Here is a 27,217-nt window from a genome sequence, read left to right as displayed (position 1 = left end):
ATACAATCATAGTATAGATACATAATTAAGTTGATGACTGCTATTTCACTAGACCTTTTGCATTTTCTTATCGTATTTACTAGACTTGACTATTTAACGTAAAGCTCATGCTGTTTATGCCACCCCTCCAAGCTATCATTGCCATATAACTCATGGACCGTCTTCTTGCCCTCTGGCCAGCGCACATAGTCCGGCTTTGAGCCGTCCATGATACAGACCATCTCATCCGGCACTGGCAGCTCAGTATCGATAGCTGGTGCAAACGGGTGAATTAGTTCCGGCCAGTGATGATCCCACAACCACAGCATCGTGCTACAGTCGGAGCAGAAGCTTCTCTCAGACGAGCATTGCTCCTCGTCAGGTGTGCCACGGTCTTTGATTGCTTTGTATTTTCTAATACGCCAGTCAATCATCACATACCAGCATGTAATAGAAGTAAAGGCTCCTAGCTCACTTGATCAATTCTTTCCCCTGCTTGATTTCCAGCGTATCAGCGATTCCGCCCAGATTAACGCTGCCATTGTATCCGCAGACTTTGCGACAGATGCTGCAAGCACAGAGCTGATATGGCACTGGGGTATGTGACTTTAATCGGAATTGGACGCCACCACATTGGCAGCTGCCTTCGAGTTCCCTTTGGTTTCTTTTTCAGCTTACTGAATATGTATTAAATTAATGACATGAACTCACATCGGCATATTAATAGGAAACTTTCTGTTCAGTATTTGACTTCAATTTTGTTGTATATTTCCGGGAGACGAGATGTCAACTGAGGACGTGGGGCATTACATGTATTAAATACTCAGCCAAGGAGGGGCTGTTCAAATTTGAAGAAACTTGCCAGCTGCGTCATAGATGAATAATCAACCCCAAAATGATAACCATAATCTACTCTAAAAAAAACCAAATAGTCTTGCTTAAACTGAATCGGTATTGGGAAATGGTTGTTTGTTTAGTTTGCAGTGTTTGCAGCCAGTCTTCCCCGATCAACTCTTTTCCCCGAGTCTGACGAACCACGCTTGGATACACAGCAATTAATTATCGCATCTCGATTCCAGGTCGGAAGAAATCCGACACTCTACAAGTATTTTTTTTGTTTCTTCTTCTGTATTCTACAGCATGAGTTTCGGAGCTCCTGGCGGGGGTGCCGTCAACTACAAGCCAACTCCGTAAGTCGATATTTCATACTTACCTCTTACGTTTAGAGCGAAAGCCATCGAGCATGCTCCTCAAAACGAACGAAACTAGAAGAAGAACCCATGACACTAACATATTTCCTCCAGACCAGAGCGTGGCAGCTTCCCACTCGATCACGACGGTACGCAATAATCGCCTTATATATATATAAATGACATTTTCATGATAATCGCCGGGACTGGACTGATGATGGATACGTCGAAATACAGGCGAATGCAAGCATTTGATTATGAATTATTTAAAGTGTCTCAAGTCGCAAAGAGGAGTCAATGACGAGCAATGCCGAGTGCTTGCAAAGGGTTACTTGGGCTGTCGGATGGACAAGTGAGTCTTTCTCCCTCGGGGTTCCGTGGACCTTGTCGAGCGCAGAAAGATTGACCTCGGACGTGAATAATAGGAACCTCATGGCACCTGACGAATTCAAAAATCTCGGGCTTGAATTCTCGCAGAATGCGCCTGACAAGGAAAACAAAACGCCGGCTTCTGCGGCGGAGGAGTCAACTCGCTAACCAGAATCGATGAATTTATTTGATGGAAGGTGAATCTCTTGTATAAAGGCATTTCTGGGCGTTCTAAGGCATTTGGGAACTATCTCTATATCTTCTGTACAGTAGTTGTTGAAAAGACGGAATTGAACATAATTCACTGAGCGATAGAGCTATAATTGGCGTGCGGCGACGGAACGTGGGGAAGCTTCAGCCCGAGTTTCCAGACCGCATTTCATTGGACTTCCGACTTCGCACTCTTCTCTTCCCCAGCCCGCCATGAATAATTATGAGACCAACGTCATATTCTCTCGATGTCTTCCATAGCGCGGCCCCCTGAACCGTGGCTGGTCGCCATTTTTCTCGTGGTGCAATCGCGAGCGGGGCCACGATACGTCTTCCACACGCCGGCCAACCCAGACCTCGAGAGACAGCTCGGCTCCAGCTCTCGACGAGGAAGAGCAGCCAACGACTCTGCATCCGATGAAGAAAGCGAGTCCAGCTCCGACGAGGATGAGGGCCCTCCTAGCAGCAGTGTGCTTGGAGGGGGAGGAGGAGGCACGCCGGGCCCTCGCCAAAGCACCGCAAACACCGACGACAATGCCTCGACTACGACCTCTGCAGGCGGAGATTCGCAGCGCCCGCCGTCGCTCAATTCGGGTCGCACGAAGAGGAGGGCCGCTAATAATTCTGAGGGAGGAGATAGCCCGGACTTGACAGCGTCTGGCCGAGTAGGCAATGGCTCGTCTTCGAACAGCCGCGTATCGTGGGACTCGGTTTTCGGTCTGCCATCGGACGTGTGGGAGAAGCTGTTGAGTCCGTCTCGAACCTGGCATAAGAGACGATTTGAGATTGGAATAAATGACCTAGCTTTTGTCGGCTGGCCTGTGTTTGTGCGCGACGACGGGCAATGGCGGAAAAGGAAAAGGAGGAAAAAGAAGAAGCAGCAGCAGAAGAGGGTCTCCAAAGCAAACGAGGCCAACAGCAAGGATGGGTCATCACAAGTCCCGGATTTTGAAAACGAAGCTATAAGAAACGATGACGAGAATTCTGCCGATGAGAATCCCGACCAAAACGATGATGAGCATGGAGGAGATGATCCAGACACTCCCGAGGCGGACAAGGATTCAATGACCATGTTTAACGTTGTGTTTGTCTTGTCGCCACCGCTCCTTGAGTATTCGGCCCATTTGAAGGAAATGTACGAGCATGTCACCAAAAAATTCAGCAAGGCTTTGAAATACGAGCAAGACCAGTCCGACTATGTATGGAAAGAGGCACAGCATATTTTGCGGATCAAGGAGAGAGCGCGGGAGAGAGGTAAGACTTGTTTACTGAGTATTTTGAAAGTTACTTTTATGAATCCAGATTGATGTTTGAACAGATGTCTCTGCAGAAAGCCTCCATGAGGAGCTTGTCTCTAAATCGTCTCTTGCGGCAGCTATTCATTCCGTTTTCGACAAGATCTCCAAATCGGACATTGCTTTTGTATCCCTCAAGTCACGCTCGGCCGACTTCCAGATCCCTCCTACGACATCCATCGCAGATCTCCCTCCCAGAAGCGACACGTCGCTGACCGGGATGTGGCTCACAACAGCCAACAGCGTCACGGCCGAGCACGATACTGGACTGGAGGCTCCAAATCAAGTGCTGGCCAAGCATTTTGCATTGCTACTTCTCGAGAGTGAGGCAAGTATTGTGGAAGCCTTGAAAGGCAGCGAACTGGCACCGGCTCTCACGCATTATATTCGCTCGTCCAAACCCAACAAGTCCTTTGCTCAGATTTCGGCGCTTTCCGGTATTCCTCTCGATACGATCCACGATCTAGCGCAACATCTGGTTTACTGGAGACGGGCTCGGGCGATACCGCCTTTGCACCAACGTGATACTTATATAGTATCTCCGAATTGTGATCTCAGCCAGCTGAAACGAGCAACGCAAGCGTATGCCACTGCTTTCCCTACTCTTCCCAGCTTACCCAAGATGCTGTCGGCTCTCAGTCTCGCGCCGCGTCCATTTGCGAGCTTCATTCCGAGCAAGGACCACAAAGAGGCCTACTTTTCTATCCTTACGTGGTTATTGAGAGGGGGCTGGGTGACACAACTTAGATGCTTCGCGAGAGTCAAAGTGACGCCGCAGATCAAGATTGCGGTGGAAGAGGCTATGCGAAGAGAGCAGGTCGAGAAATACATGGCCTCGAGTCAGCCCTCGAGCTCGTCAGGACACTCGGACAAGACGGAAACGGATGGCGACAACAACGATGGTGCAAGCTCGTCTTCGTCGTCGTCCTCGGGCAGCGAAGTCAGCGATGCCCTCACACCGATGCCCGGCCGGCGTGGCTCTGACGATGACTACTACCGCCTGTCGGATTCTTACATGGACCGCAACTCGCACCTGAACATGTCATCTCTGATTATGTTCCCGCATCGCGCGTCTCCGATCGAGTCTCGATGGCTGGACGAGATTATGTGTCGGTTCCCCGAAGCAGCTACAACAACAGCAGCAGGAGGCGCAGAAACACCGTCCAACACGGCGGGCGAAGGCGACGACTCGGCGGCTACGGATTCATTAAAGAAGCATTGGCCAAAGTTCGTCAAGTACTTCAATGGCCACGACGCGCTGGAGAAGATTGCCGTGCGCGAGGGACTCCGGCGCAAGGCAGTGTGGCAGCTGCTCCATCGCTGGGGGGCTGGGGGTGCGTCTGGGTTGGAGGTTGATCCACGAGAACAGGTCCTGGTATCTGTGCGGCACTGGTGATTTGTGAGGTTTATTTTTTTTGTATTATTTTCTTTTTAGTATTATTATTGGTGTTGAGATATATACCCTACCTAGTTCGGAGTGGTTCGGAGACATGTCCGGCCGCAGAACATTTGAAACATTTAATATCCTTTTTTTTTTCTCCAAAAAATGAAAAAATGAAAAAATTCACTGCTACCCTGGGGCGAAAGCCATGCTTGTATTATTTCCATTTTTCCATTTATTGCCCGTATCAAAAGCAGATCTGATTTGGCAGAAGCTGCCGTTCGAGGGCGCATCGTTCGTGCACGGTGCAGTGTCGCAGCGATCAATCCTTGGTGTTTAGTTTTCCGCGTTAGTTCTGCTTAGTAGATGCGACTAGCGCTGCAGCCTGCGAGTGATTTATTCTAGGGTTAGTGAAAGTGAAGAATCAAGACACGTACGGAGTACTTTGTAGATAGAAATTATGTATTAGGTAGACAAGACCCGACATCCGAGGTAAATAGTTGATATTGGTCTTGAAGTTGGGGGGCATCGAGATGTGTATAGGTCTAGCACATGAAGAGACATTGAGAGCACACACTACATCTAAGACATCAATTGATCAATGATCCAAGAGGTATTCTTCCATGATCGGATACATGCGGGTGCTGTCGCGACAGATTTGATCCGAATCGATTAGTTGCATGCAATTATAATTAATTACGTAGTACCGTATGCACATGCCCCTCAGAGTTGACATCTAATCACGGACAATTAGTCAATCGCCCGTGGCAGCCAATGCTTCTCGAAAAGCACACAAGAAAATCTCCCGTCGATCCGGCCGGTGTCGAGGGCTACTCTAGACTATAGACTGCAGACTATATAGCATGGCATGGTCTGGGCGGGGTTGCGTGTCCAGCAGCCAGCTCAATTGAGGGGTTGCTTGCTGGTGATTCGCGGTGCATATGTACATATGTCACTTGGGCTTGGGAATAGTAATAATACCTCAGGTCATAATAGCAATAATACGTAGTACGGGGGAAATGTCGGCATGTTGGCTGGTATGTTAGGGTTAAGTGGTTGTGAGGGGATCCATTGCACCTAATAATTGAATGAGCAATTACACGAAGAATAAAGAACTAGTATATTTATATATCAAGTCCTAAAGTAATATTAAATATACACGAAAAAAAGATACCCCGCCAATAATACTGTAGATACAAAATACATCAAATGTATTATTACTATTATCTGTGTGGAATACGCCCGCTGGTACAGGCTACAGGTACCCACAAACCACACTGTAGAATAATAAATAATAATATTTAGCACGGAGCCGCGGGCCTTCGGCAATCCTTAAGTAATAAAAAAAAAAAAAAAAAAAAAAAAAAACGGCTCCCTGGGTCGGTCACTGGGCGGGCTGGTTCACTAAGAATTCACTAAGTAAGCTGGGCAAGCGGAAGACTTTTTTTTTTTTTAATTCCTGCGTTGCGGATTCCACAATCCTCAATCTCGCCCATTTCCGGTCTCCAACTCTTTCTCCCCTCCTCTCCTCCTCTTCTTCCCCCCTCCCTCCCTCTCTTTTTCTCCCCTCGTGTGTGCGAGTCGTTGCTGCTTGACTTCTTCTAGTCAACCATTGTCTTCACACTGGTCTCTTGTGAGTGAGCTGCGGTACTCTCGCTTTCTTCTTCCCCTCTCGCCGTTATTTCCTATAATTCCCGCACACCACACCACACCACGCCTACTACCGCGTTTGGGGCCGGTCATCTCTGTTTCAACAGCGCCCTCGATTTCCGTTGCGCACTGTCACCTCCCTGCGATCCCTTTAGGCTTGACGTCTATTATTTTCTCGAGAGACAGCCTCCGCAATCGCGTGCAGACTATCGCTTTACAAGGGGGAGACAAGAACTATCCCCAAAAATTACCACAAAAAAAATCTCCAGGTACCGTTACCCGCCGTCGAATTTCTTCTCTCTCTTGTCGACACCGCCTACACTCTTCTTCGCTCTTCGCTTTTTCTTTTCTTTTTTTTCCCTCTCGTCATCCCGGTGTTTTTCTCTTTTTCGTTTGCACCTGCCTGAAAGCCCCGCCTTTTTTTTCCCTCTGCGTTTGTAAAAACACGGGTACCTCGGGTCTTCTCGTCGGCGCCTCGAAACATCTCCATCTTTCATCACTTCACTGTTTCGGTGCTAATTCCCATCGTCTTTCCAGTTCAACGGCCCCCCCTCCGTTTCATACAACTAGCTTGTATTCAATCGGCCTTTGGTTCGACACTGTCACATCTGGTCCTCACACCGAACGCGCATACAAACCCGAGCCTAGACCTCGCTGCGTCTTGTTTTCATTCCGACCATCGACTCGTCAACCGAAACACAACACCGCCGTTTGTTCCTGATTCTTCTTCCACTTCCTTTTTTTTCCGAACCGAGGAAACACCATACGTTGGGTCTCACTGTTCGGAAGAAAAAAAAGTAAACTAGAGCATACTTGATTCTTTTGAATCGTCGGTGGTGCTGGTAGCTGGGTGGAGCAAAGTCCGCTGTCTGCCAGTGCACAGACTGCGTGTCGCAGACACTCTCTATCCTTGTTTCAGCAATTCTTGTCACAATGGCAGCTACGGCTAGCAAGACAGAAATGCCGACCTTCTCCTACGCACAGGCAGCAAAGGGGTTGGCGGCGCCAAATACCTCGCAGCAATCGGCCCAACTCCCTACCGACCAAGTCACCGAGACTTCGCCAGAGGATGAATCGAGTAAAGATTCACAGACCTCGGACACGATTGTCGCAGAAACATCCGGAGATTCTGAGAAACCAGAGTCTGTTGTTGACCACGAGTCCAAGTCGACAACAACCGGCTCTTCCAAGAATGTTGTTTCCAACACCTCATCTCCTAGCATAGGAACCGCGTCGACGTCGACGTTGGCTAAAGAGGACGACATCCCGGCCATCCCGAATGGAACTTCAGATTCGACCTGGGACAAACAATCGCAGACGTCAAACCCGACCGACAAGGCAGCCAGTGTATCCGAGAGCAAGGATGGTTCTACAAAGTCGGAGAAGGCTGCACAGAAGGAACTCAAAGCAGCCCCGATTCCTACGGTCAACATATGGCAGCAGCGAAAGGAGGCACAAGATGCCAAGGCCAAAGCCAATGCTGCTGTGCTGAAATCGACAGCACCAACCAACAAGACGACCAGCTCGAAGCTGGTTCCACAGACCAACGGAGACTACTCGGATTCTACAAAGACCGCAAACAAGAAGAAAGCCGCTAACGATAGTCAAGCGGATGCTTCAGCCTCGCTGGGAAAAGACCGCAAGCGAACTGAAACCAGAAAACCACATGATGAAGGTACGCCTTTTTAAGATTTACTAATACCACCCAATTATCCACAAGTCAAGTCACTGACATTTATACCGTTTTTATAGGATCCAAGAAGTCGGGTAATCGCACCGCTCGTCCGAACGATGAGGCCTCCCTCCCACCAGTTGCTGATTCAACTGCTTGGCCTACCCCCCAGACAGCCCTCGGCGATGAAAAACGAAAGGGTGTGGAAAAGGGTGACAAAGCTGAGAAGATTGAGAAAACTGCTTCCACCCGTGGCAAGGAGAAATGGACTCCTGTTCATTACGTCCCGACCGCTGTTTTCAACACTCCTCTGCCTACTGGCGCTCGACGAGGTGGTCGACCTTCTCGTGGTGGCCGAGACGGTGGCCGAGGTGGTGCTCATACTTCGAATAACAACGCAACAGCCGATCCCAAGACGGCCGCGGCACAGACCGGTCAGCCACTTGTCAAGAATGCCAACGTACCAGAGCGAGCGCGAAATGAATCCAACGCCTCCCGAGCCAATTCTTTGCCCGCCCAAGGTCGGAAGCCCGCCAACACAGAAGCCAATGCGCAACCAGAGCAGAAGCGCCCTCAAAATACCGTGGATCGCCCACGTGTAGACACTCGCCAGAAGGCCTCCGAGGATGCCCACCCTACGCCGAATGGTACTTCCCACTCAGCTGATGCGACCCCTAAGCCTCATCGCGAAAACCGACTGGCTAAAGCCCCCGAATTCACGCCGTCGCAAAATTCTCGACCAGGAAATGCGCCGTCTGAGGGTCAGGCAGCCCGCCACCCCAACGAACGTCGATTCGATGGTCCAGTCCGATCCGGAGACGCTTCTCGTGAGGCTAATGGCTTCGTTCCACGCGAGCGAGAGCACCGAGAATTCAACCGCGATAAAGGCGATTATCAGCGAGAACACCCCAAGGAACGGGGCGATTCGCGACCTGAACGAGGTCGCGGTGGATACCGAGGCCGAGGAGGACATTCGTATGGTGCAGGCTCTCAAAACCAGCATTTCCAAAACTCACAGCACCAATTTGTCCCACCCAACAAGTCGTTTGGGTCCAACGATCGTTCGCGCCCGCAGCAACAAAACTTCCAGAATGGAGCGCAACCACAGCACGCAAACCATCGACTGCCATTGCGATCACCTTCCGCACCGAACTCGGCTGGAGTGTACGGTTCCTTTCCTCTTCAAGAAATCAACACTGTATACCCTAGCTATCAAAACGTGCCTTCTGGCCCAATGACTGCGGTACCGTTCCAGCCCTACACGGAGCCATTTGGCTTAATGTCATTGATTCAACTGCAGCTGTAAGTATTTCCTGCCAATTTTTTTCATTTGGAATCACATATTAACATATATAGGGAATACTATTTCTCGGTGGATAATCTCTGCAAGGATTTGTATCTCCGTAAACACATGGACTCGCAAGGTTTCGTGCGCTTGGCCTTCATTGCCAGCTTCAAACGGATCAAGTACCTCACTGAAGACTACGAACTGCTGCGTCACTCCTCCCGCCAACTGAAGAACGCCGATTACCAGTTTAGCGAGGATGGACAGGATCGTTTGCGCCCCAAGGACAAGTGGGAGCAATGGGTGCTTCCTCTTGACCAACGTGATCCATCTGCTCAGAACGACGGATATCTGCCTGCCCAGTTCCACCCAGAGGCAAATCAACACGTTGAAAACATGGCCGCGCCTTTGACAAATGGATTCGGTCATCACGGCGCACACACTCCTCCGAATGGAATTCCCAATGGCAACCATGATTATGCCGCTTCTCGCACGACATTGTCTACGAATGCCCCAGAATTCACGCCGTTCGTGCCGGGTGTTCCTCAAAATGAGATATTCAATGTAGGTCGCTTCCCTATAGGAACCCACACAGCCCGTGTTTAAACCTTTACCTATTACGAATTCGCCGCGTTGTCTTCGGAACATCTGGCTGACATCTGGACCAGCGGACTGTCCAATGAATGAATCAGTGGCCTTACATGGCCACGTCCTGAGCATCTGAGTTTTCTTTTTTTTTTCGACGTTCTGCCCCTTAGCCCTTTTTTATGTCGCCGGTTCAACAACTCGAGGGGAACAATTATAAACTCTTGGGGGTTGAAACTATTTTTATCGCCTGGCGGTAATTCTAAAACTATGCAAAAAAAAAAAAAACCAGATGCCGGCAATCTGGGGTTGAATGCCGAAAAAAATGCCATTGGCATTCATTACGAAACTTATTGTGTTACTCGGGAACAGGCGTTCGGTATGCGAATATCATCACGATGGTTGAGTTTGATTAGGCATCCGTACGTCTTTTATCTGTGGCAATGGTTATTTTTTTTGTCGAAGATTCTACGAGGCTGCTCCATTTTGAGATTGAATTGTTATGGGAAATCTCGACAAATGATGCGGTAAATTCGGCCGCACTATCTTACGAGCGTCTTGAACAGTCGAATGAGTTCGCTTTTCACTACACTTTCGCGTCGCCTGGTCAACATGTTGTGGCATGCTGTGTCTCGACAATGACATGTGATAACTCTAGAAAATTGACGAGTTTCAAGATCGACTTTTGTGCGCGACTCTTCGGTTTAAATCATACAGTGCCTCATCATCCATTTTTCTCCGTTCCCTGCCTTTTTTTTCTTTTTCTTTCTTTCTTCCTTCGACAGCGCTACAACTACGCATCAAAAAAGTTGAACGACGGTTTCGTTTTTATCTTGAACTTTATTTGCATACGTCATCTTTGATTTTCCATACGCTGGCGTCGGATTTTTGTTTTCAAATTCTTTGATCTTTTTTCTTCCAGTCGCTCGGTTCGGTTATCATGGGGCCAAGGACTTCAGGGAACAATAGACAGGCCAGCTCTTTTTTTTATTTGACAAATCTTACTTCTATTCATATCGTCAGCAAGCATCGTCCTCAAGAAGGCCCAGCCCCCGGCGCGACAATCTTTCTCTGGTTGAACCGGCTCGCTGTCAACCTTTTTTTCTCGATTTTTCTTTTAAATCAAAAAAGCCGTCCAAGGAAACGGCCTGATACGCACCAGCAAGGTTGCACCATTTACCTCGGAGATTTTCATGTTCAAGTGTTACTTTTGTTATGGTGTACTACTTTCTTTTTCAAGTTATGTTTGAGTTCTCTTTAGGTTGGTTTTGCATAGCATAAGATACTGCGTTGTACCTTCTTCCTTGCTGGGTTACGATTATATCTCTTCTCTTCGATCTTGTTTTCAAGTTGTACTGCATCAAGTGTGTATCTTGTGGCAGAAGGGTCTACTGACTACACTTGTCAAGAATCTTTGTTGCTTTGATGTCTTGTCTATGATTTGTGTTTTTTCTTTTTCTTTTTTTTTTTTTTTCTCGGCTCTCCCCTGAAAAAGAAAATGAACAGGTGGAACGAGCTGTAGGTGTTTGCTTTTCACATTTCATGTGCTTTTTTTCCTGTCATCTTGTTCGCGGTTATTTGACGCATAGCTGACTTGTAAGACTTCGGACGTTTGCATTTTTAGTAGTGGCTGGGAAAACAAAATCAAAGCTTTATATCCTTATAGAACGAGGCTCTCATTCTGTAGAATATGATAATAATCGTTAACATTGAACAAGTCCAATATGGACTCGGCGTGAAGTAGTTCCGTTTCCGAAGAAATGCCAAGACCGCCGGGGTCGGCCAGACTTGGGAGCTTCGATCCATTTCTCCAGCTTTACGAATCCCACGCAACGCAATTTACACCATTGTTTCCCCCTCCCTTCATTGCCCGCCAGCATGGAGCTCTCTTCCAGATCGGCATCAAGGCTTCTTAGAAGCTGCAACCGCATCACAGCCAGAGGTCTTCCTCACCTCGCAAGAACGGGTGGCCATGGCCTGGCGCCGGCATCTCAAAGTTTGGCATTATTATCATTATCTCGCCGGAACCTGAGCAACTCGTCCTCTTCACACGCGCAACCTGAGAACTCTCTTCTGAGCTTCGCCAGCGGCTCCTCGTCGCCATCGTCGGGGGGTCCACAAACGTACTTTTCACAACGATCCTCGCTTCCCGCGAATACCGTGGTTCGCTTCGTCCCGCAACAGACGGCATGGATCGTGGAGCGGATGGGCAAGTTCCATCGTATCTTGGAACCGGGGCTGGCAATTTTGATTCCGTTTCTTGATCGGATTGCATATGTCAAGAGTTTGAAGGAAAATGCGATTGAGATTCCGAGTCAGAATGCGATTACTGCGGATAATGTGACGCTGGAGCTTGATGGTGTTTTGTACACGAGGGTCTTTGATGCTTATAAGGCTAGGTATGGGCCTTTCTTATGTCACTTTTTTCTTGTGGATTGATTTGCTAACGTCCTTGAAGCTACGGGGTAGAAGACGCCGAATATGCCATTTCTCAACTCGCCCAAACGACGATGCGATCCGAAATCGGTCAATTGACGCTGGACCACGTCCTCAAAGAGCGTGCCACATTGAATACCAACATAACCCAAGCCATCAACGAAGCAGCGCAAGACTGGGGTGTCGTGTGCCTGCGTTACGAGATCAGAGACATCCACGCACCCGAAGGTGTTGTGGCCGCCATGCACCGCCAGGTCACAGCAGAGCGGTCGAAGCGAGCCGAGATCCTGGAGTCGGAAGGTCAGCGACAAAGTGCGATCAACATTGCGGAGGGACGTAAACAATCGGTTATCCTCGCTTCGGAAGCGTTGCGCGCTGAGCAGATCAACAGAGCCTCTGGTGAGGCGCAGGCTATTGAACTGAAAGCCGAAGCCACGGCACGAGGAATCGATGCTGTTGCAAAGGCGATCCGGGATGACAAGGAGAATGCGCACAGTGCTGTCAGCCTCAGCATTGCCGAGAAATACGTCGATGCGTTTGGCAACTTGGCCAAGGAAGGCACGGCGGTTGTGGTCCCTGGAAATGTTGGTGATATTGGGGGTATGATTGCAAGTGCACTTTCGGTGTATGGAAAAGTCTCAGAAGGCCAGTCGAAGGCGCTAGCTGCCAAGACCCTTGGAGCCCCTGCGTCTGAAACAGGCCACGAGGAGCCAGCCAGCCATGTTAAAGATGCCGAGTCCTATCTGAATGGCAGTGAAGAGTCTGCCGAGTCGGGGAACAACACCAATCAGAGCAACGTTGCTGAGAGTGTGCTGAACAGTTTCGACCAGACTACGCAGCGAAGGCGGTAGTGTGATTGACAAGGCTATGCGGTCCTTGCTGGGAATCTCCCTTCCTCCTCGTATCCCTCCTCCTCCTCTCATTGATTTTCTTTCGAGTCTCTCCCAATTCTACGCTCTATGGCATCTCCGGAGTATGAGGTTTCTGTAGTCAAGCAGTGACAATTGTATGGATATGTACGATGTGTGTTTTTTTCTTCTCCCTTTTTTTTTTAAAAAAAGAGATGTACATAGCGGTAGATTGAAAAGCCAAATAATCATTAACTTAGTTAATCTCTTTATATTCATTGAATTTTTTGATGTTCTGGTTAACTAACTATGTATATGGTAGGGCTAATTAGCTCTATCAGATGCGGGATTTGGGTTCTAGATCACCTGATTGGCCAGCGCCAACGGGCCTTGGAGCAGGCGCTGCAAAGGCCCGAAAGCTTGGGCCATGGGGGGTCGCGACTTCTGTGCTGGTGCGCTGTCCGGAGCGCGACTGCATCCCCGTTTTGCACTCGGCCCTGTTCCTCACTCTTCCTGTCGCGACTCACCCTCTTTCCTTCTATATAACTGTACCTTTTCTCTGTTTCTTTTCCCTTTGTGTCGACTTTCCGCTGGCGGTTCCAACATTTCCTTCCCCCCCTTTGTCCCCCAAGGGGAGCTGCGATGCTCGATCCGCAGTTCTATACAAACAATCCTACGAATTGATCATCGCGGTTTTGCGTCTAAGTGCAGCCCATCATCAAGTCGGCGCACGCCTGTGGAATATTGAAAAAGAAGGACGAAATTTAGAGATTATCCCGAGTGCGATCGGCCGCGATGCATATAATCAAGCCTGTTTGGTTGACGCATGGAGGTGAGTTTGTTCCTAAGCAGGAAGCCCGCTTTGCTCTCCCTCTCCCTCTCTTCGTTTTACTTTTACTTTTACTGACGGAAGGCATCGTTGGATAGGTGAACGGAAGGAGTTTGAAGTCTACAGCTGTGATGTCTCCCCCGATGGGAAACGCTTGGTGACGGCCGCTGGAGGTCAGTGGTTCTCAGTGCAGATCTCGTCTTCTGACACTTTGACAACAACAAATTGGATCTCATAATTGACTTGGTTGTTTAACAATTAGATGGATACGTGCGCATCTGGTCAACGGAAGCTATATACAATGCAGCCGACCCTGCGTTTGCGGACAAGCCCAAGCAACTGGCTTCGATGAGCAACCACTCCGGCACCATTCACACCGTGCGATTCTCTCCAAATGGGAAATATCTTGCTTCCGGCGCAGACGACAAAATTGTATGCGTTTATTCTCTGGATGCAAATCCTCCGTCTCATGGGTCTACGTTTGGTACTTTCCCCTCCCAGACTTGATGGTTATCGGTCGAGACTAATTGCATCTGGTCATCACTAGGCTCGGACGAAGCCCCTCCGGTTGAAAACTGGCGAACGATTCGACGATTAATAGGTCATGACAATGATGTGCAAGACCTGGGATGGTCATACGACTCCTCGATTCTGGTCTCCGTCGGCCTGGATTCAAAAGTCGTTGTCTGGTCGGGGCATACCTTCGAGAAGCTGAAGACATTATCAGTACACCAAAGCCATGTCAAGGGCATCACTTTTGATCCAGCCAACAAGTACTTTGCTACGGCAAGTGACGACCGAACCGTGAAAGTCTTCCGCTTCAGCTCACCCGCACCCAACTCAACTGCGCATGACCAACTAAACAACTTCGTCTTGGAAACAAACATCGTCGCGCCCTTTCAAAGCTCGCCATTGACTGCCTATTTTCGACGCTGTTCGTGGTCTCCCGACGGGCTGCACATTGCCGCTGCCAATGCTGTTAATGGGCCGGTGAGTTCAGTGGCTATAATCAACCGTGGGTCGTGGGATGGTGATATCAACCTCATTGGACACGAAGCTCCTGTTGAGGTATGTTCATTTTCGCCACGACTATATTCGACACAGCCCGTCACAAAAACTGGAGGGGAGCATCATAACTTGGTTACGGTCATTGCATGCGCCGGAGGAGACAAGTCTCTCAGTGTATGGATCACGAGCAACCCGCGCCCGATTGTTGTCGCGCAAGACGTTTCTGCCAAATCTTTGTCTGACCTGGCATGGACCCCCGATGGTAAATGTTTATTTGCAACAGCATTAGACGGGACTATTGTTGCGGTTCACTTTGAAGATTCAGAGCTTGGGTATCCAATGTCCCTCGAGGAGAATGAAAGATCATTGACAAAGTTTGGCACAAATAGGAGAGGTGCCGGAATAGCAGAAACCACGGACGGGCTTCTGTTGGAAGAAAAGAGCAAGGCCGGGGAGCTCAAAGGCGTCGAGGGCAGGATGGGAGCTTTGATGGGCGATGGCCATGTCTCGACTGACGGAAAAGCCAATGGAACTGCTGCCCCTGCTGCCACCGCTGGAACGACAACCCCTGCTGCGACAACAGCCTTGACGAATGGCACTTCTACTACCGCACCTGAAAAGCAAAAGTCCCAAACAAATGGCACAGCTACCCCGGCTTCCTCGGAGAACGACAAGGCGGCGGATAAAGCCAAGGACAAGCCAGATCCATACCAAGCGAAGCTTGAAAGATTAAAACAGCGGCCAACATATACAAAGGAGGGGAAGAAGCGAATTGCCCCTCTTCTCGTTTCTGGTGCCGGGGCGTCAGAGTCGTCTTTGCCACAGTCACGGCTTATGGCTTCCAGTACTGTCCAACAAGGGGGGGCTGACGCGCCTCAATCTGTGCTCGACCTGTCCAAGCCATTTGATGGACTGCCCAAGGGAGGACTATCAGCCATGCTATTCGGAAACAAACGTAAGCTGGCACAAATTGAAGGAGATGAGGATAATCAGGTAGAGAAGCGGGTTGCATCAATTAGCCAGAATGGTGCAACACCTATCCTCACAGAAACAGTAGAAGGACTACTACCTGCTCAGGCGCAACCTCCAGTTTCCGGACAACAACCCACACCAGAGTTTATCCGACCAGCAGTTACAAATCCCTGCATGGCTGTCAGTCAGCTGCGGTTAGCAGTACCAAAAGTTCGAGCTCAGATATTGCAAGCACTTGACAAGAGCGGAAATCCCACCGAGCCGACGGGCGACTCCAAGCAATCTCGAGTGGATATTGTATTTGAGGCCCGCAATCCGCCAGCAACTTCTATCACCGGTCGACCTACAGACCGAGAACCGGTGCGGATTACATTGAGTCGCGGGGACCAACCTCTCTGGCAAGATTTCCTTCCTCGGTCAGTCTTGCTCGCGACCGGTAACACTAGCATGTGGTCTGCTGCCTGTGAGGATGGATCTGTTTATATATGGACACCTGCAGGCCGTCGTCTCGTCAGCGCACTCGTTCTTGAAGCCCAGCCTGTCATGCTGGAAAGCCATGGTCCATGGTTACTGTGTGTCACGGCTGTCGGAATGTGCTATGTATGGAATGTTAAATCGCTTTCTTCTCCTCATCCGCCTGTTTCTCTTCAGCCGGTTTTGGATTCTGCTCTGCACTCGCAAACAGCGCAGCTTCTTCTTGCACCAGCGGTGACCGGCGCTCGAATCAACTCTGAGGGTCGAATAGTGGTGGCACTGTCTAATGGCGAAGGATATATTTATTCTCCGTCTATGTACACCTGGCAAAGAGTGTCGGAAGCTTGGTGGGCCGTGGGAAGTCAATACTGGAACACAACAGATGCCTCTGTTGGCAACTTGCAGGCACTCAGCAACCAAAGGGGAGATGACTCCAAGGCCAAGATTTCGGCTGGTATCATACCGTATCTGGAACGAGGCACGACCAGTGAAACTCTGCTTCGGGGGCGTGCGTATTTGCTCCAGCGACTTATCAAGGCCTTGTTGTCACGAGAAGGATATGAGACACTTGAGTCGAGTGTTTCCATTGCCCATCTCGAGAATCGTATGGCTGCTGCTCTTTCTCTAGGCTCCAAGGAGGAATTTCGCTTGTATCTGTCCATGTATGCGAAGCGGATTGGAGCCGAAGGCCTCCGGGGCAAAGTCGAGGAACTTTTGAAGGCTCTTGTGGGCGGCATCTTCGAAGATGAAGATGAACCACAGCAGCCACTTTCGGATACTGAAAAGGAGGGCCGGAACTGGTCAGCAAGCTCAGAAACTCTATGCGGTTGGCCTCGAGATGTGCTGCTGAAAGAGGCAATTGTTGCTCTAGGTATGTCACCTTTTTTTTCCTTCTATAGACGAGGGGCATTGTTAACAATTGGTTGTAGGCAAACACCGAGATCTACAACGGGTAACCGTACCTTATGCAAAGTTACTAGGTGTTGTAGACGGCGAAATAGACGACGACGCCATGGAAACGTGATACGTTGATACGTCGACAGGGAAAATCGGCGGCGTTGTATAGGTATCTGGAGTAGATTTGGATGGTTTCGTTTCGGTTCGGCTCGTTTTTTTTTTTCCTTATACATGGCATCTATCAATCATTTTTCAGATTGATCATGGGGGCGTTTGTCCAAGGTCTGTTTCTTGGCCGTGTAATAGTATAGCTGAATCGACACAATTTGTTTCGTTTAGTCTTTGAATAGTAAAGCTTAACTGCTATGTCAATTGACTATAAAATGAGTCTACAGGTCTTTAGACCTTTGTAGCCTAGTGAGTGAGTCTATTTTCCCTGCGCTCAGGAGGTCTTTAATTATCTACTACATGGCAAATAATATACAGTGATGCTTGTTTAAAGCTAACTCGCCATGTCCACTGCCACTCGGATCTGCTCGTCCAAATCCTCATCCCATGTCCACGAGAACCTCTCGAGCGAATACGCTCGGACCTTGTCGAGATTACTCCCACAGTCTGGATGCTCCCAATCATACATCATCCCGGTCGCTCGGCTGGTGGTCACCAGTTTCTGTGATCGAGGCCGCCGGACAGCATCATACGCAGCAATCACTTTTTCAACGGGCACACCAGAGGAAGGACTGCTATCACACCACGTTCGCAACAGCTCACTCAAAACGAGCGCATCTTCAATCGCCTGCCTGGCGCCCGCTCCCTGATGCGGTGTAGACGGATGCGCCAGTGCAACCACGGCGTCGTCCATGGGCACCAGCCCGCGATATGCATACTTACCGCTGAATTGTGGTGAGACAGCGTCGTTTTCGTCGAGGACGAGCTGCCGCGTGCGCGACTTGACTCCGTCGCAGCCGATTACCAGGGAAGCTGTATCAGACGAGCAATTGACGAAGAGCAGCTCATAATAGTCTTCACTGTTGCTATGCTTGATATCGAGAGTTTCTTGTTGAAATGCGCGGTGCCCGGTGGGATCAATTTGACCATCTCATCGAGGAAATGAGCACGATGCACAGAACTCTCTGCCCGGACGGCGGGGATTGTATGTTTACAATATGATAAGTATCTGTTCTGTTATCATCGTCGTCGTCGTCGTCGTCAGACCACTTGCCCACGGAAAGTCGAAGCATGTCTTCTTTTTCTCCAGTCAGGCGTTTTGCGTCGCGCAGCGCTAGTAACCTTGTTCCAGGGCTAGATCAATCTTGGCCAGCGCTCTCAGCGCATTGGGTCCGAATGAGACGCCTGTTCCAATCTCGGCAAAGGCGTGTACTTGCTCGTACACCTACACTTTGATGCCGCGTCGGACGCAGCTGATGGCGAGGGCGAGTCCGCCAATGCCGCCTCTGATAATGGCGACTGTGAACTCCTGCGTGGACGGTTAAATTGCTGTTGATATGGTAGATCGATTCAGTGTTACTTACATCAACTGTTGTGTTGGCGTTTAATTTAAACCATGTGCGCTCGCGATGGCTGTTGGTGATATATATAGTTGGAGATCGTTAGTGCTGGGGACGCTTGCCGAATAACATAAAACATCCAGGTCTGGACGATCACTGTGACGGAAAACCGAAATTCTCCAGTATCTTTCTCTTCTTCAGATGCACTTTATTGGCAGACGACGTCGACTGGTGCCTCATCCGACAAGTGGGGAAGATCGCAGTGCGGGGACGACACTAACCAGCTCAAACATGTTACCTAACGTTTGAAGTCAACATTGTCGTTGGCACGAATTTAAGTATATAGACATAATACATCAAATGATCTATATATATATTATATATGTATACTTCATTTTAGTGTGTGGTTAATAACAAAGTCAACTATCTAGAACATTTGCATGCCCGAATATCCATGTACGCGGTTAAATGACCTGCAGCCAAGGTCACATTTCAAGACTTGGCTGCTTGGCAATAGCTCCACGTCGCGCGCTTAATCCAACATCAGCCATAACTCATTCATTATAATAAAAACTACACGGTCTCGGCGTGTTCCTTGGCGGCCTTTTCATCCATCGCAGCCAGAGCGTCTGTGTGGAATGGCATCTCCTGGGCAATGCGTACAGGGTCGAAAGCGTTTTTCGATTGCACGAAGATCTCGTCAATCTCTTCAAGCGATCGGCCCTTGGTTTCCGGGCAGAAGAAGTAGAAAAAGGCACAGCCACCGGCGCTGATACACGAATAGATTATATAGTATTTGTACCCAATGTTGTCGAATCCGACCGGCGTTACTTCGGCGAGCAAAAAGTTGAACAGCCAGTTAGCGCCGGCACTCATCGCGGCCACCTTGGCTCGAATCTGTAGCGGCGCAATCTCGGCCGCATACATGAACGGCAGCAAGAAGAGACCGATCGGGAAGCAGAAGAAAGCCAAGAAGTAGAACAGCAGCGATGCAGATGCCGCTGACTTGTTGCTCAAGTCTGACGAGAGACCGGCTAGACAGGCCTGGCATATAGCCATTCCGAATGACGCAGCAATGAGCAGACGACGACGTCCAAACCTGTCAATGAGCAAAACCGCTAGACCAGCACAGAGGAACTGCCAGATCTGGAGACAGCCGGAAATGATACGCGCCGTGGTCCCAGAGTAGCCCAGGTCAGTTTCAAAGATGGTATCGGAATAGAAGGTAATGACATTGACACCGGTCATTTGAGCAATGACGTTGACCGCAATGGCTACCATTGTGCGGTTGAAGTTTCGGGTTTCGTTGAAGGCGAACGGGTTGTGAGATCGTTCGGAGCCTTGATCGTCCTGGAGCGATTGGCGGATGCTGTCTAAACCTTGAGCGACTGCTTCCGAGTCCCCATCAGCATCTTCCAGCTGGGCCAGGACTCTAGCAGCGCTCTCCATTCTATCTTTGCGAACCAGCCAACGAGGCGATTCGGGCAGGAAAAGGATGCAGGAAGTTATAATGATACCGAAAAGGCCCTGGAAAGCGATTGGGAAGCGCCAATTGACGGAATTGTTCTTGACATAGTATAGGCCGAATTCAATCCAGGAGGCCAAGGCGACGCCACCAATGGCAAAGAATCCCTCCAAAAGAACAATTTTTCCTCTGTGCTTGGCATTTACACTCTCCGAGACATACATTGGTATAGTTGCAGTGAAGGCACCGACTCCAAGACCTTTTGTTGTATGAGGGTTGTTAGAAACATGCTGATAGGGAGGTCACTAGAAATGAACGTACCAGTGATAACTCGAGCAACAATGAGTTGTGCCAAGGAAAAGGGAGTCGTCTGGATGATGACTCCAACAATAACGACACATCCTGCCAGGAAGATGGTCTTGCGACGACCTAGTTTGTCACCGATAAACATACATGAGAGGGCGCCCAAGGCACATCCGAGTTCATAAATGGCAACAGTTGTGCCTGCGTGGGGAAAAAAAAAAGGTTAGGGCCCGTACAACAATAAACGAGAGATAGGGAACATGTGTATGCACACGCACCTTGGATGGTTGAGTTGTGGTTTTTCTGCGCGCCGCTGGTATGCAGGGTGTCTATTTCAGGAAAAGTTGAGACGAAGGTATCCAAAGTCAGCAGGCCATTTGCAACGGCCTGGTCGTACCCTTGGAGCATAAACCCCAAGGCACAGACGATTCCGATGACAAAAGAGAGCGGCCGACCGCGAAGGTTGCCAAGCGCCATTTTCGGAAGGTGGGAAAAAGGCTAAGCTTTTCAGCCAAGACCGCCTCTGCGCTTTGACGATTGGACTGGGGCAGCAAGGGAAGTTGACTGGAGGGAATCACACGTCGAGTCTGGTGTGAAGAGGAAGTACCACAGTAGTCAAAGCAGACATTTCTGACAGAGGGGAGAGCCCTGCTTTTTCAGTCGGCCAGGGGTCCGCACCAAGGCTAGGAAGGAGAAAGGATGCGGAGTTCCAGGTCGGGCTCTCCCCCGCGAGCCATGAGTGCACGGCAAGTTTCGGATCACACAATCGGCCAACGCGAAGCTCGAGAGGGCAAGCCGATGGCCGATTCTGGGGCCATTGTGGGGAATTCCAACTCGTGAGTCGTATGCCTCTGTTGGGCGCGACGGTTCATTTGCCGGCAGCTCACGGCGTTGTTAGTGCGAGCTCAGGTAAGGAATGAGATCACCGGGGAGCTTTTGACTTAGCGCTAGGCACGCGCCAGAGGGGAGCCCTGGATACAGTGGACAGCAGAGAGACAGCTCATCAGCTGGGCTGTTTGTTGACTACATACTGTGTTCTTCTTGGAGGATGAAAGTTGACAGCGCGAAGAGGAACGAGGAAGGGGCATGTTGGATGGACTCTTGGCACGGTGGGCGATCTTGTTCTTTGAGTTTCCCCAGAACGTGGCAGGCACGCATACCGCGCTAGTCCGCATTTAGCACCGCCCCGGCCTCCCCACGCCGCACGGGGGCGCGTCCACGTGACCGCACGGAGGGATCGGCTCCGGCCGCCGCGTGGGGACTAGCGCTGCAGGGCTAGGGTAGCGACAGTCATGTGATGTCCCGGGTGGGTCTTGGCGAGGAAAAATTTTTCAGCGGATCGAGGTGTGTGGTTCGCACATCTCTTTTCCTCTGCGCAGAGCCTGTTTTCTGCGTGTTTTGTGTTCGTGTTTGGGTGCCTTGTCCGGCCTGTCTGTCGTTCAACCCCCACCAATGCCCCTCCAGCAGCGCCTCCCAAGCTGCTGCACAACCACTGGTAGCGCCTAAAGCTACCGTACCACACACTGCAGGCTCAGGCGCAGGCAGGCGTTGCAGGCCCTTTTTCCCTTGTTTCCACGGCCCGCACGGCCACCCTCCGTCACCACGTCGTTCCTCACCTCCCCCGCAGTCTTCTTCTTTTCTCTTCCCCTCCGTTCACCACCTGCAGCTGGTTCTGCCTTTACCCCCCGACTTGCACTCGCTGTCAGACAGGCCCATCTCCCCACTAGCTTCTCTCTCTTCTGCCGTCCGTACGCGACCAAAAAGAAAGGCAAGAAAATGGCTCCCAAGAAAGACGCCGTGGTTGAAAAGGTCCTCTTGGGCCGACCGGGAAACAGCCTGAAAAGCGGTATCGTATGTGAGCAAAGCATCTTTCTTTCAAGAATCCCCTTTTTAGTATCTCTTCGTTTATGTCCGAGATTTACAAAAGAGGGGAAAATTTTTTCTCGCTTAGCTTGATTCGGATTGCTCACAATTTGCAGGTTGGTCTTGCCAACGTGGGCAAGTCGACGCTTTTCCAAGCCATCACAAAGTCTTCCCTCGGTAACCCTGCCAACTTTCCCTATGCCACCATCGAGCCAGAAGAAGCCCGTGTCATTGTCCCAGATGCGCGTTACGACTGGCTCTGCGAGCACTATAAGCCCAAGTCCCGTGTTCCTGCCAACTTGACTGTCTATGACATTGCCGGTCTCACCCGTGGAGCGTCCACTGGCGCTGGACTTGGCAATTCGTTCTTGTCCCATATCCGTGCTGTCGACGCCATCTTCCAGGTGGTTCGTTGCTTCGACGATGCTGAAATTATTCACGTCGAGGGTGATGTCGACCCTATTCGTGATTTGAACATCATCAGCGAAGAGCTTCGTCTCAAGGACATTGAATTCGTCGAAAAGGCCCTCGAGGCCCTGACCAAGCAGACCAGGAGAGGCGGCCAAAGCTTGGAAATGAAGAAGCTGAAAGAAGAGGAGGCTACTGTTGCCAAGATCCTTCAATGGCTGCAGGATGGCAAGGACGTCCGCAAAGGAGATTGGACTCCCAAGGAGGTAGAGTCCCCCCCCTCTTTTTTTTCCCCCTTTCGTAATTCCCTCTATGCATTGTCAAAACTATCATGATGAATAAGAGCAATTTGCTCGAATATAACCCAGCTCGTCGAACACCTCGTTTATATATCACGTTGAGGCTGTCTTGAGATAAAAACTTGTCTGAATATGTTGTTTTACAAAATCTGTTGCATACTTGGCTTTTTTTGGCGACATGTCATGCTAACCAAGAGTTCAATTAGGTCGAGGTTATTAACCCTCTGTTCCTCCTGACTGCCAAGCCCGTTGTCTACCTGGTGAATCTAAGCGAGAGAGATTACATTCGCCAGAAGAACAAGCACCTGCCGAAAATTGCAGAGTGGGTTAAAGAGCACGCAGCTGGAGATACCATCATCCCGCTTTCCATCTGTTTCGAAGAAAGATTGACTCAGTTCGAAACCGACGCTGAGGTTGACGAGGAGTGCAAGAAGTTGGGAACTAAGTCTGCCCTACCAAAGGTCATTGTTACCATGCGTAACGCCTTGAACCTTGGCAGCTTCTTTACATGCGGTACCGACGAAGTCCGACAATGGACTATCCGCAAAGGCACCAAGGCGCCCCAGGCCGCCGGTGTCATTCATACAGGTATATTCTAGAACCATTGCAAATCGCAAAAACCCAGAACTAACGAAAATGAATAGATTTCGAGAAGACATTCATCCAAGCAGTTGTCTTCAACTATAACACTCTCAAGGAGACTGGCGATGAAGCCTCTGTCAAAGCGGCCGGAAAGGTCATGACTAAGGGCAAAGAATATGTTGTCGAAGACGGCGATATTCTTCTCATCAAGGCCGGTGCTGCCAAGGGCTAATGCTTTGAAACAAGCAATTTGAGTTCTTTGTTTTGCACCTTGAATAGTTTCGGAAATTACTAATCTGAACCTGACAATGAATTAATTATCGTTACTGTGATAATCGATAGTAAATAGAATATTTGTCATGAGGACTGCTCTATATATAGATCAATTGTAGATGAATGTAATGGGGTTACCAGATGACCGGCCCTGGCTACGCATCAATTGATGTAGGCATGCTGCTGAGCATTGAAAAGTGCACGTGGAGGGTGACTTGGATAGACAATATTTCCCCGAAAGACAGAAAAGACAGACAGTGAAAAAAGACCAAGATATGAATGATACTGTAGGCAACCCCATACATTGATGTATTAGGCTGAATATCGAAGACGGTCAAAACGTATGCTCATACTCAGCTATGAGCCACAAAGACACCATCTAGCCTGACTTCCCCCAAAATTCACCCACAAAGTCCTGGATATCCTGCCACAATGCCTCGGGTGTCTCTAGGGCAGCAAAATGTCCCCCCTAGAAACGAACAAGTTAGCTTCTGTTTAACTATCAACCGGAGAGACACTTGAAAAAACATACCTTATCATGTGTCCTATACCAGCTCACCTTGCCGGTATGATCAATCCACGCCTTGGGTGGATTCATAAGCTCCTTTCTAAACCAAGAATACCCCAATGGCACATCCACCCCTTTCCAGCCGTACGTGAGCGATTCACTGCCATCTTGACAGATCAACTGATGATGATATATCGACGTCGGATAACATCCCGAAAACCAATACATTGATACATTCGTCAAAACCAGATCCGTCTCGATTGCATCATCAACCCAAGTAGTCATCTTCTCGCCGAGCCAAGCCAGTAACCCAATGGGACTGCTCCCGATCACAAACCCTGCGGTCGAGGGCTGTGTGCCGTTGAGTTTGACGAATGTAAGCTTGTTCTTGACAAACTCCATCGTGTTCATCAACGACTGCGTTTCCTCGGGCGTGTATTTGCCGGCTTTGATATCCGCTTCGACGTCGACGCCTGGTGGAGGGGGGATGTTCAAGAGATTGACGTGGACGAGCTTGCAGGCCGGATCATCGCTGGCAACAACCAGTGCGGTGGCTGAGCCGAGGTCTCCGCCCTGAACGACGTATCCAGACTTTGAAAAGCCCAAGGTGTGCATCAGCTTAGACAGTAGACGCGCATTGTCGGTGTGCGTAAAGTCCCTGTCAATGGGAGGCGGATCGGAGAACGCATACCCGACGTAATGGGGCATGATTATGTGAAAGGGAAGCGATGCCGGGTCGTATTGAGAACGTAGCTTGAAGAGCAATGGCAAGAACTCGACGATGGAAGCCGGCCAGCCATGGAGCATTAGTAGGGGCACTGCAGAGGGATTTTCTGAGAATAAAGCGAAGAAGTGGATATCGTAACTTTTCGAGTCGTCATCTGCAATGTTGATTTTGTACTGGGGGAACGAGTTGAGAGTTGATTCCCACTTTCGCCTATAGGTACACAATTAGTACCAATCCGATTGATTGAAACTGTAGGTTGTATATATATCCTTACCAGTCGTATCCATTCTGCCAATATTTGGCTAGCTCAACCAGATCCTTTCTTGGGATACCTAGGGAGCCATCCTCGCGCGAGTTCGCCCTGTTTGGGGGCGCAATAGGGGAGAGCTCGAGAAGCAGCTTGAGCTTGTCAATCTCGGCGTCTGGGACAGAGATTGTATAAGGGGAAAGGTTGACCGACGGGTCGACAGGGTGCGGTAACTTGCTGAATGGAATCGAGGCCATTGTTATAGCTCAAGACTAGTGTTGTTTAAAGAAAAGGCTGTTTATATCAATTGATACCTGTTATATGATAGCACAGCATTTCAACTTTCAACGCCCAATCCATGGCTTTTTATGCCATTTATGCTTCTTTCCATTGCCTTCGACTGAAATCATATTCAATTCGAGAAGATTCTATCTCTTTCGCATCCTTTGGGTCCGAAAAGTGACCATAATACCGTGTCCTTGTATGTGATGACTCATTGCGCATCGATTTTCAAAAAGGGAAAATAGGGGTACGTTTTGCACGTGACTTCTTGTCAGCACAATTTTCAAGTTTGTTTTCCAGATCTACACTCTTGCAATATCAGAATAATAAACTTGAGAACTGAGTGCCAACTGATTCGTTGTGCAATGCGAGATGTGTGTTGTCAAGGTCATTGGTGTTGAACTCAGATCTCACTGGCTACCAATTCCAGTGTCTCATTGTACAAGACTGGCAGGACTTTTCATTCTGACTGTATCTAATTCTAAATATAACGACCGTGGGTTTAGATAGAATATAATGATGTAGAAAGAATAATTAAATAACGTTGATGGCACGACGAATTAACTGCTAGTAACCAGCAGCTACGTAGCTAACTTCCCCGCCTGCCGTCACATGCGGCTGCCCCGCTGGCTCCTCAATCCATGCAAAGAACCAAACACAATCTTTGCGCATACCGACAACCTCTTTTCTAATTGCTGGAATTTCTCTTGAGACTCCGATTTTACCATTCTTTCCACAGCTCTTTCAATTGATGCTGTCTACTCCTCGAACCCCGCATCCGAGAGCCAGAAAAATCCTTCGCAAAGCATCCCGAACACAATAAACACGAAATTGAAAATCGACAAGCCCATTTATTCCCCGAATAGCCAGGGGCTAATACAGTCATGTTCAAAAAAGAGTGCGCTCCCTTCCTTTGCACCTACCGAAAACCCCTCCCAAAAAACGCAGCTGACACTGCATGAGCAGTATCCAACCCGGATCGCGGTCCAAAGTCAAATCCTCTGTCCAGAGAGGTCTGCGCGCCAAATTCATTGAGACCTATCCAGGTTTCGAGCCGTATATTGAGGAAATAATCCCCAAGAAAGCTTCTCTGGAAGCCGTGAAACTGTTAGTTACTACTCGATATTGAACATATTTCACCCTTTGCTAATGTTCTCTCCAAGGCCAGATCGCGCAACGCTGTATACGATTGATTCAAACCCGCTCTTTTTCCAACCGTTTGACGGCCCTCCCATTCCTCACCTTAAGCTCGTTCACTCCTTCCCGGATGCGATTCCTACAATCGGTATTGATCGAGGTGCGATCCGGTTTGTCCTGTCGGGCGCTGCGTTAATGGTTCCTGGCTTGACGTCTGCTGGAGGCTCGCTACCAGACAAAGAGAATGCTTTGGATGATGGAGATGTGGTTGCTGTGACAGCCGAAGGAAAGGAAGAGGTCTGTTTGGTGGGACAGTTGAAGATGGGCACCGAGGAGATGAAGACAAAGAATAAGGGAATCGCTATAGATGAAGGGCATTATCTGGGTGATGGTCTATGGGATATTCTGAGTTAAACCTGCACTATTTTTAGTCCTCGTGGGTGTCCTTTTAAAAAAAAATAGAAATGTGAGATGAATTCTAAAAATCTAAAGGCAAGCTCGTTTTATGACGCATATACAAACATTAAGCGCTAAG

The 27,217-nt window shown here is 49.3% G+C and overlaps 11 protein-coding genes across 11 annotated transcripts; 7 read left to right on the top strand and 4 right to left on the bottom strand.

Moving 5' to 3' along the window:
• Window positions 1-89: 89 nt before the first annotated feature.
• TRUGW13939_03200 (uncharacterized protein) lies at window positions 90-698 on the bottom strand (the record flags this gene model as incomplete). The annotated part of the gene is made up of 3 exons (XM_035486385.1): window positions 90-393; window positions 455-634; window positions 691-698. 3 exons carry the CDS (start codon window positions 696-698, stop codon window positions 90-92), a joined length of 492 nt encoding a protein of 163 aa, XP_035342278.1.
• Window positions 699-1,119: 421 nt separating this feature from the next.
• On the top strand, window positions 1,120-1,706 carry TRUGW13939_03199 (uncharacterized protein; the record flags this gene model as incomplete). The annotated part of the gene is made up of 4 exons (XM_035486384.1): window positions 1,120-1,169; window positions 1,284-1,318; window positions 1,407-1,521; window positions 1,595-1,706. 4 exons carry the CDS (start codon window positions 1,120-1,122, stop codon window positions 1,704-1,706), a joined length of 312 nt encoding a protein of 103 aa, XP_035342277.1.
• A 290-nt stretch (window positions 1,707-1,996) lies between these two features.
• TRUGW13939_03198 (uncharacterized protein) lies at window positions 1,997-4,439 on the top strand (the record flags this gene model as incomplete). Its single annotated transcript, XM_035486383.1, has 2 exons — window positions 1,997-3,002; window positions 3,067-4,439. The coding sequence occupies 2 exons, from the start codon at window positions 1,997-1,999 to the stop codon at window positions 4,437-4,439; spliced, it is 2,379 nt and encodes a 792-aa protein (XP_035342276.1).
• Window positions 4,440-7,007: 2,568 nt separating this feature from the next.
• TRUGW13939_03197 (uncharacterized protein) lies at window positions 7,008-9,637 on the top strand (the record flags this gene model as incomplete). The annotated part of the gene is made up of 3 exons (XM_035486382.1): window positions 7,008-7,749; window positions 7,827-9,048; window positions 9,103-9,637. 3 exons carry the CDS (start codon window positions 7,008-7,010, stop codon window positions 9,635-9,637), a joined length of 2,499 nt encoding a protein of 832 aa, XP_035342275.1.
• Window positions 9,638-11,494: 1,857 nt separating this feature from the next.
• Window positions 11,495-12,903, top strand: TRUGW13939_03196 (uncharacterized protein; the record flags this gene model as incomplete). The annotated part of the gene is made up of 2 exons (XM_035486381.1): window positions 11,495-12,015; window positions 12,075-12,903. 2 exons carry the CDS (start codon window positions 11,495-11,497, stop codon window positions 12,901-12,903), a joined length of 1,350 nt encoding a protein of 449 aa, XP_035342274.1.
• A 792-nt stretch (window positions 12,904-13,695) lies between these two features.
• Window positions 13,696-17,207, top strand: TRUGW13939_03195 (uncharacterized protein; the record flags this gene model as incomplete). The annotated part of the gene is made up of 5 exons (XM_035486380.1): window positions 13,696-13,732; window positions 13,828-13,902; window positions 13,992-14,213; window positions 14,277-17,054; window positions 17,113-17,207. 5 exons carry the CDS (start codon window positions 13,696-13,698, stop codon window positions 17,205-17,207), a joined length of 3,207 nt encoding a protein of 1,068 aa, XP_035342273.1.
• Window positions 17,208-17,582: 375 nt separating this feature from the next.
• On the bottom strand, window positions 17,583-18,906 carry TRUGW13939_03194 (uncharacterized protein; the record flags this gene model as incomplete). Its single annotated transcript, XM_035486379.1, has 4 exons — window positions 17,583-18,114; window positions 18,478-18,557; window positions 18,613-18,661; window positions 18,887-18,906. The coding sequence occupies 4 exons, from the start codon at window positions 18,904-18,906 to the stop codon at window positions 17,583-17,585; spliced, it is 681 nt and encodes a 226-aa protein (XP_035342272.1).
• Window positions 18,907-19,161: 255 nt separating this feature from the next.
• On the bottom strand, window positions 19,162-20,833 carry TRUGW13939_03193 (uncharacterized protein; the record flags this gene model as incomplete). Its single annotated transcript, XM_035486378.1, has 3 exons — window positions 19,162-20,312; window positions 20,375-20,557; window positions 20,635-20,833. 3 exons carry the CDS (start codon window positions 20,831-20,833, stop codon window positions 19,162-19,164), a joined length of 1,533 nt encoding a protein of 510 aa, XP_035342271.1.
• Window positions 20,834-22,132: 1,299 nt separating this feature from the next.
• TRUGW13939_03192 (uncharacterized protein) lies at window positions 22,133-23,740 on the top strand (the record flags this gene model as incomplete). Its single annotated transcript, XM_035486377.1, has 4 exons — window positions 22,133-22,207; window positions 22,336-22,893; window positions 23,133-23,514; window positions 23,571-23,740. The coding sequence occupies 4 exons, from the start codon at window positions 22,133-22,135 to the stop codon at window positions 23,738-23,740; spliced, it is 1,185 nt and encodes a 394-aa protein (XP_035342270.1).
• Window positions 23,741-24,160: 420 nt separating this feature from the next.
• On the bottom strand, window positions 24,161-25,520 carry TRUGW13939_03191 (uncharacterized protein; the record flags this gene model as incomplete). Its single annotated transcript, XM_035486376.1, has 3 exons — window positions 24,161-24,250; window positions 24,314-25,226; window positions 25,291-25,520. The coding sequence occupies 3 exons, from the start codon at window positions 25,518-25,520 to the stop codon at window positions 24,161-24,163; spliced, it is 1,233 nt and encodes a 410-aa protein (XP_035342269.1).
• A 983-nt stretch (window positions 25,521-26,503) lies between these two features.
• On the top strand, window positions 26,504-27,096 carry TRUGW13939_03190 (uncharacterized protein; the record flags this gene model as incomplete). Its single annotated transcript, XM_035486375.1, has 2 exons — window positions 26,504-26,652; window positions 26,709-27,096. 2 exons carry the CDS (start codon window positions 26,504-26,506, stop codon window positions 27,094-27,096), a joined length of 537 nt encoding a protein of 178 aa, XP_035342268.1.
• Window positions 27,097-27,217: the final 121 nt, after the last annotated feature.

Source organism: Talaromyces rugulosus, chromosome II (genome assembly GCF_013368755.1).
Source record: "Talaromyces rugulosus chromosome II, complete sequence".
Taxonomy (NCBI): domain Eukaryota; kingdom Fungi; phylum Ascomycota; class Eurotiomycetes; order Eurotiales; family Trichocomaceae; genus Talaromyces; species Talaromyces rugulosus.
This window is presented reverse-complemented; position numbering and strand designations above follow the sequence as displayed.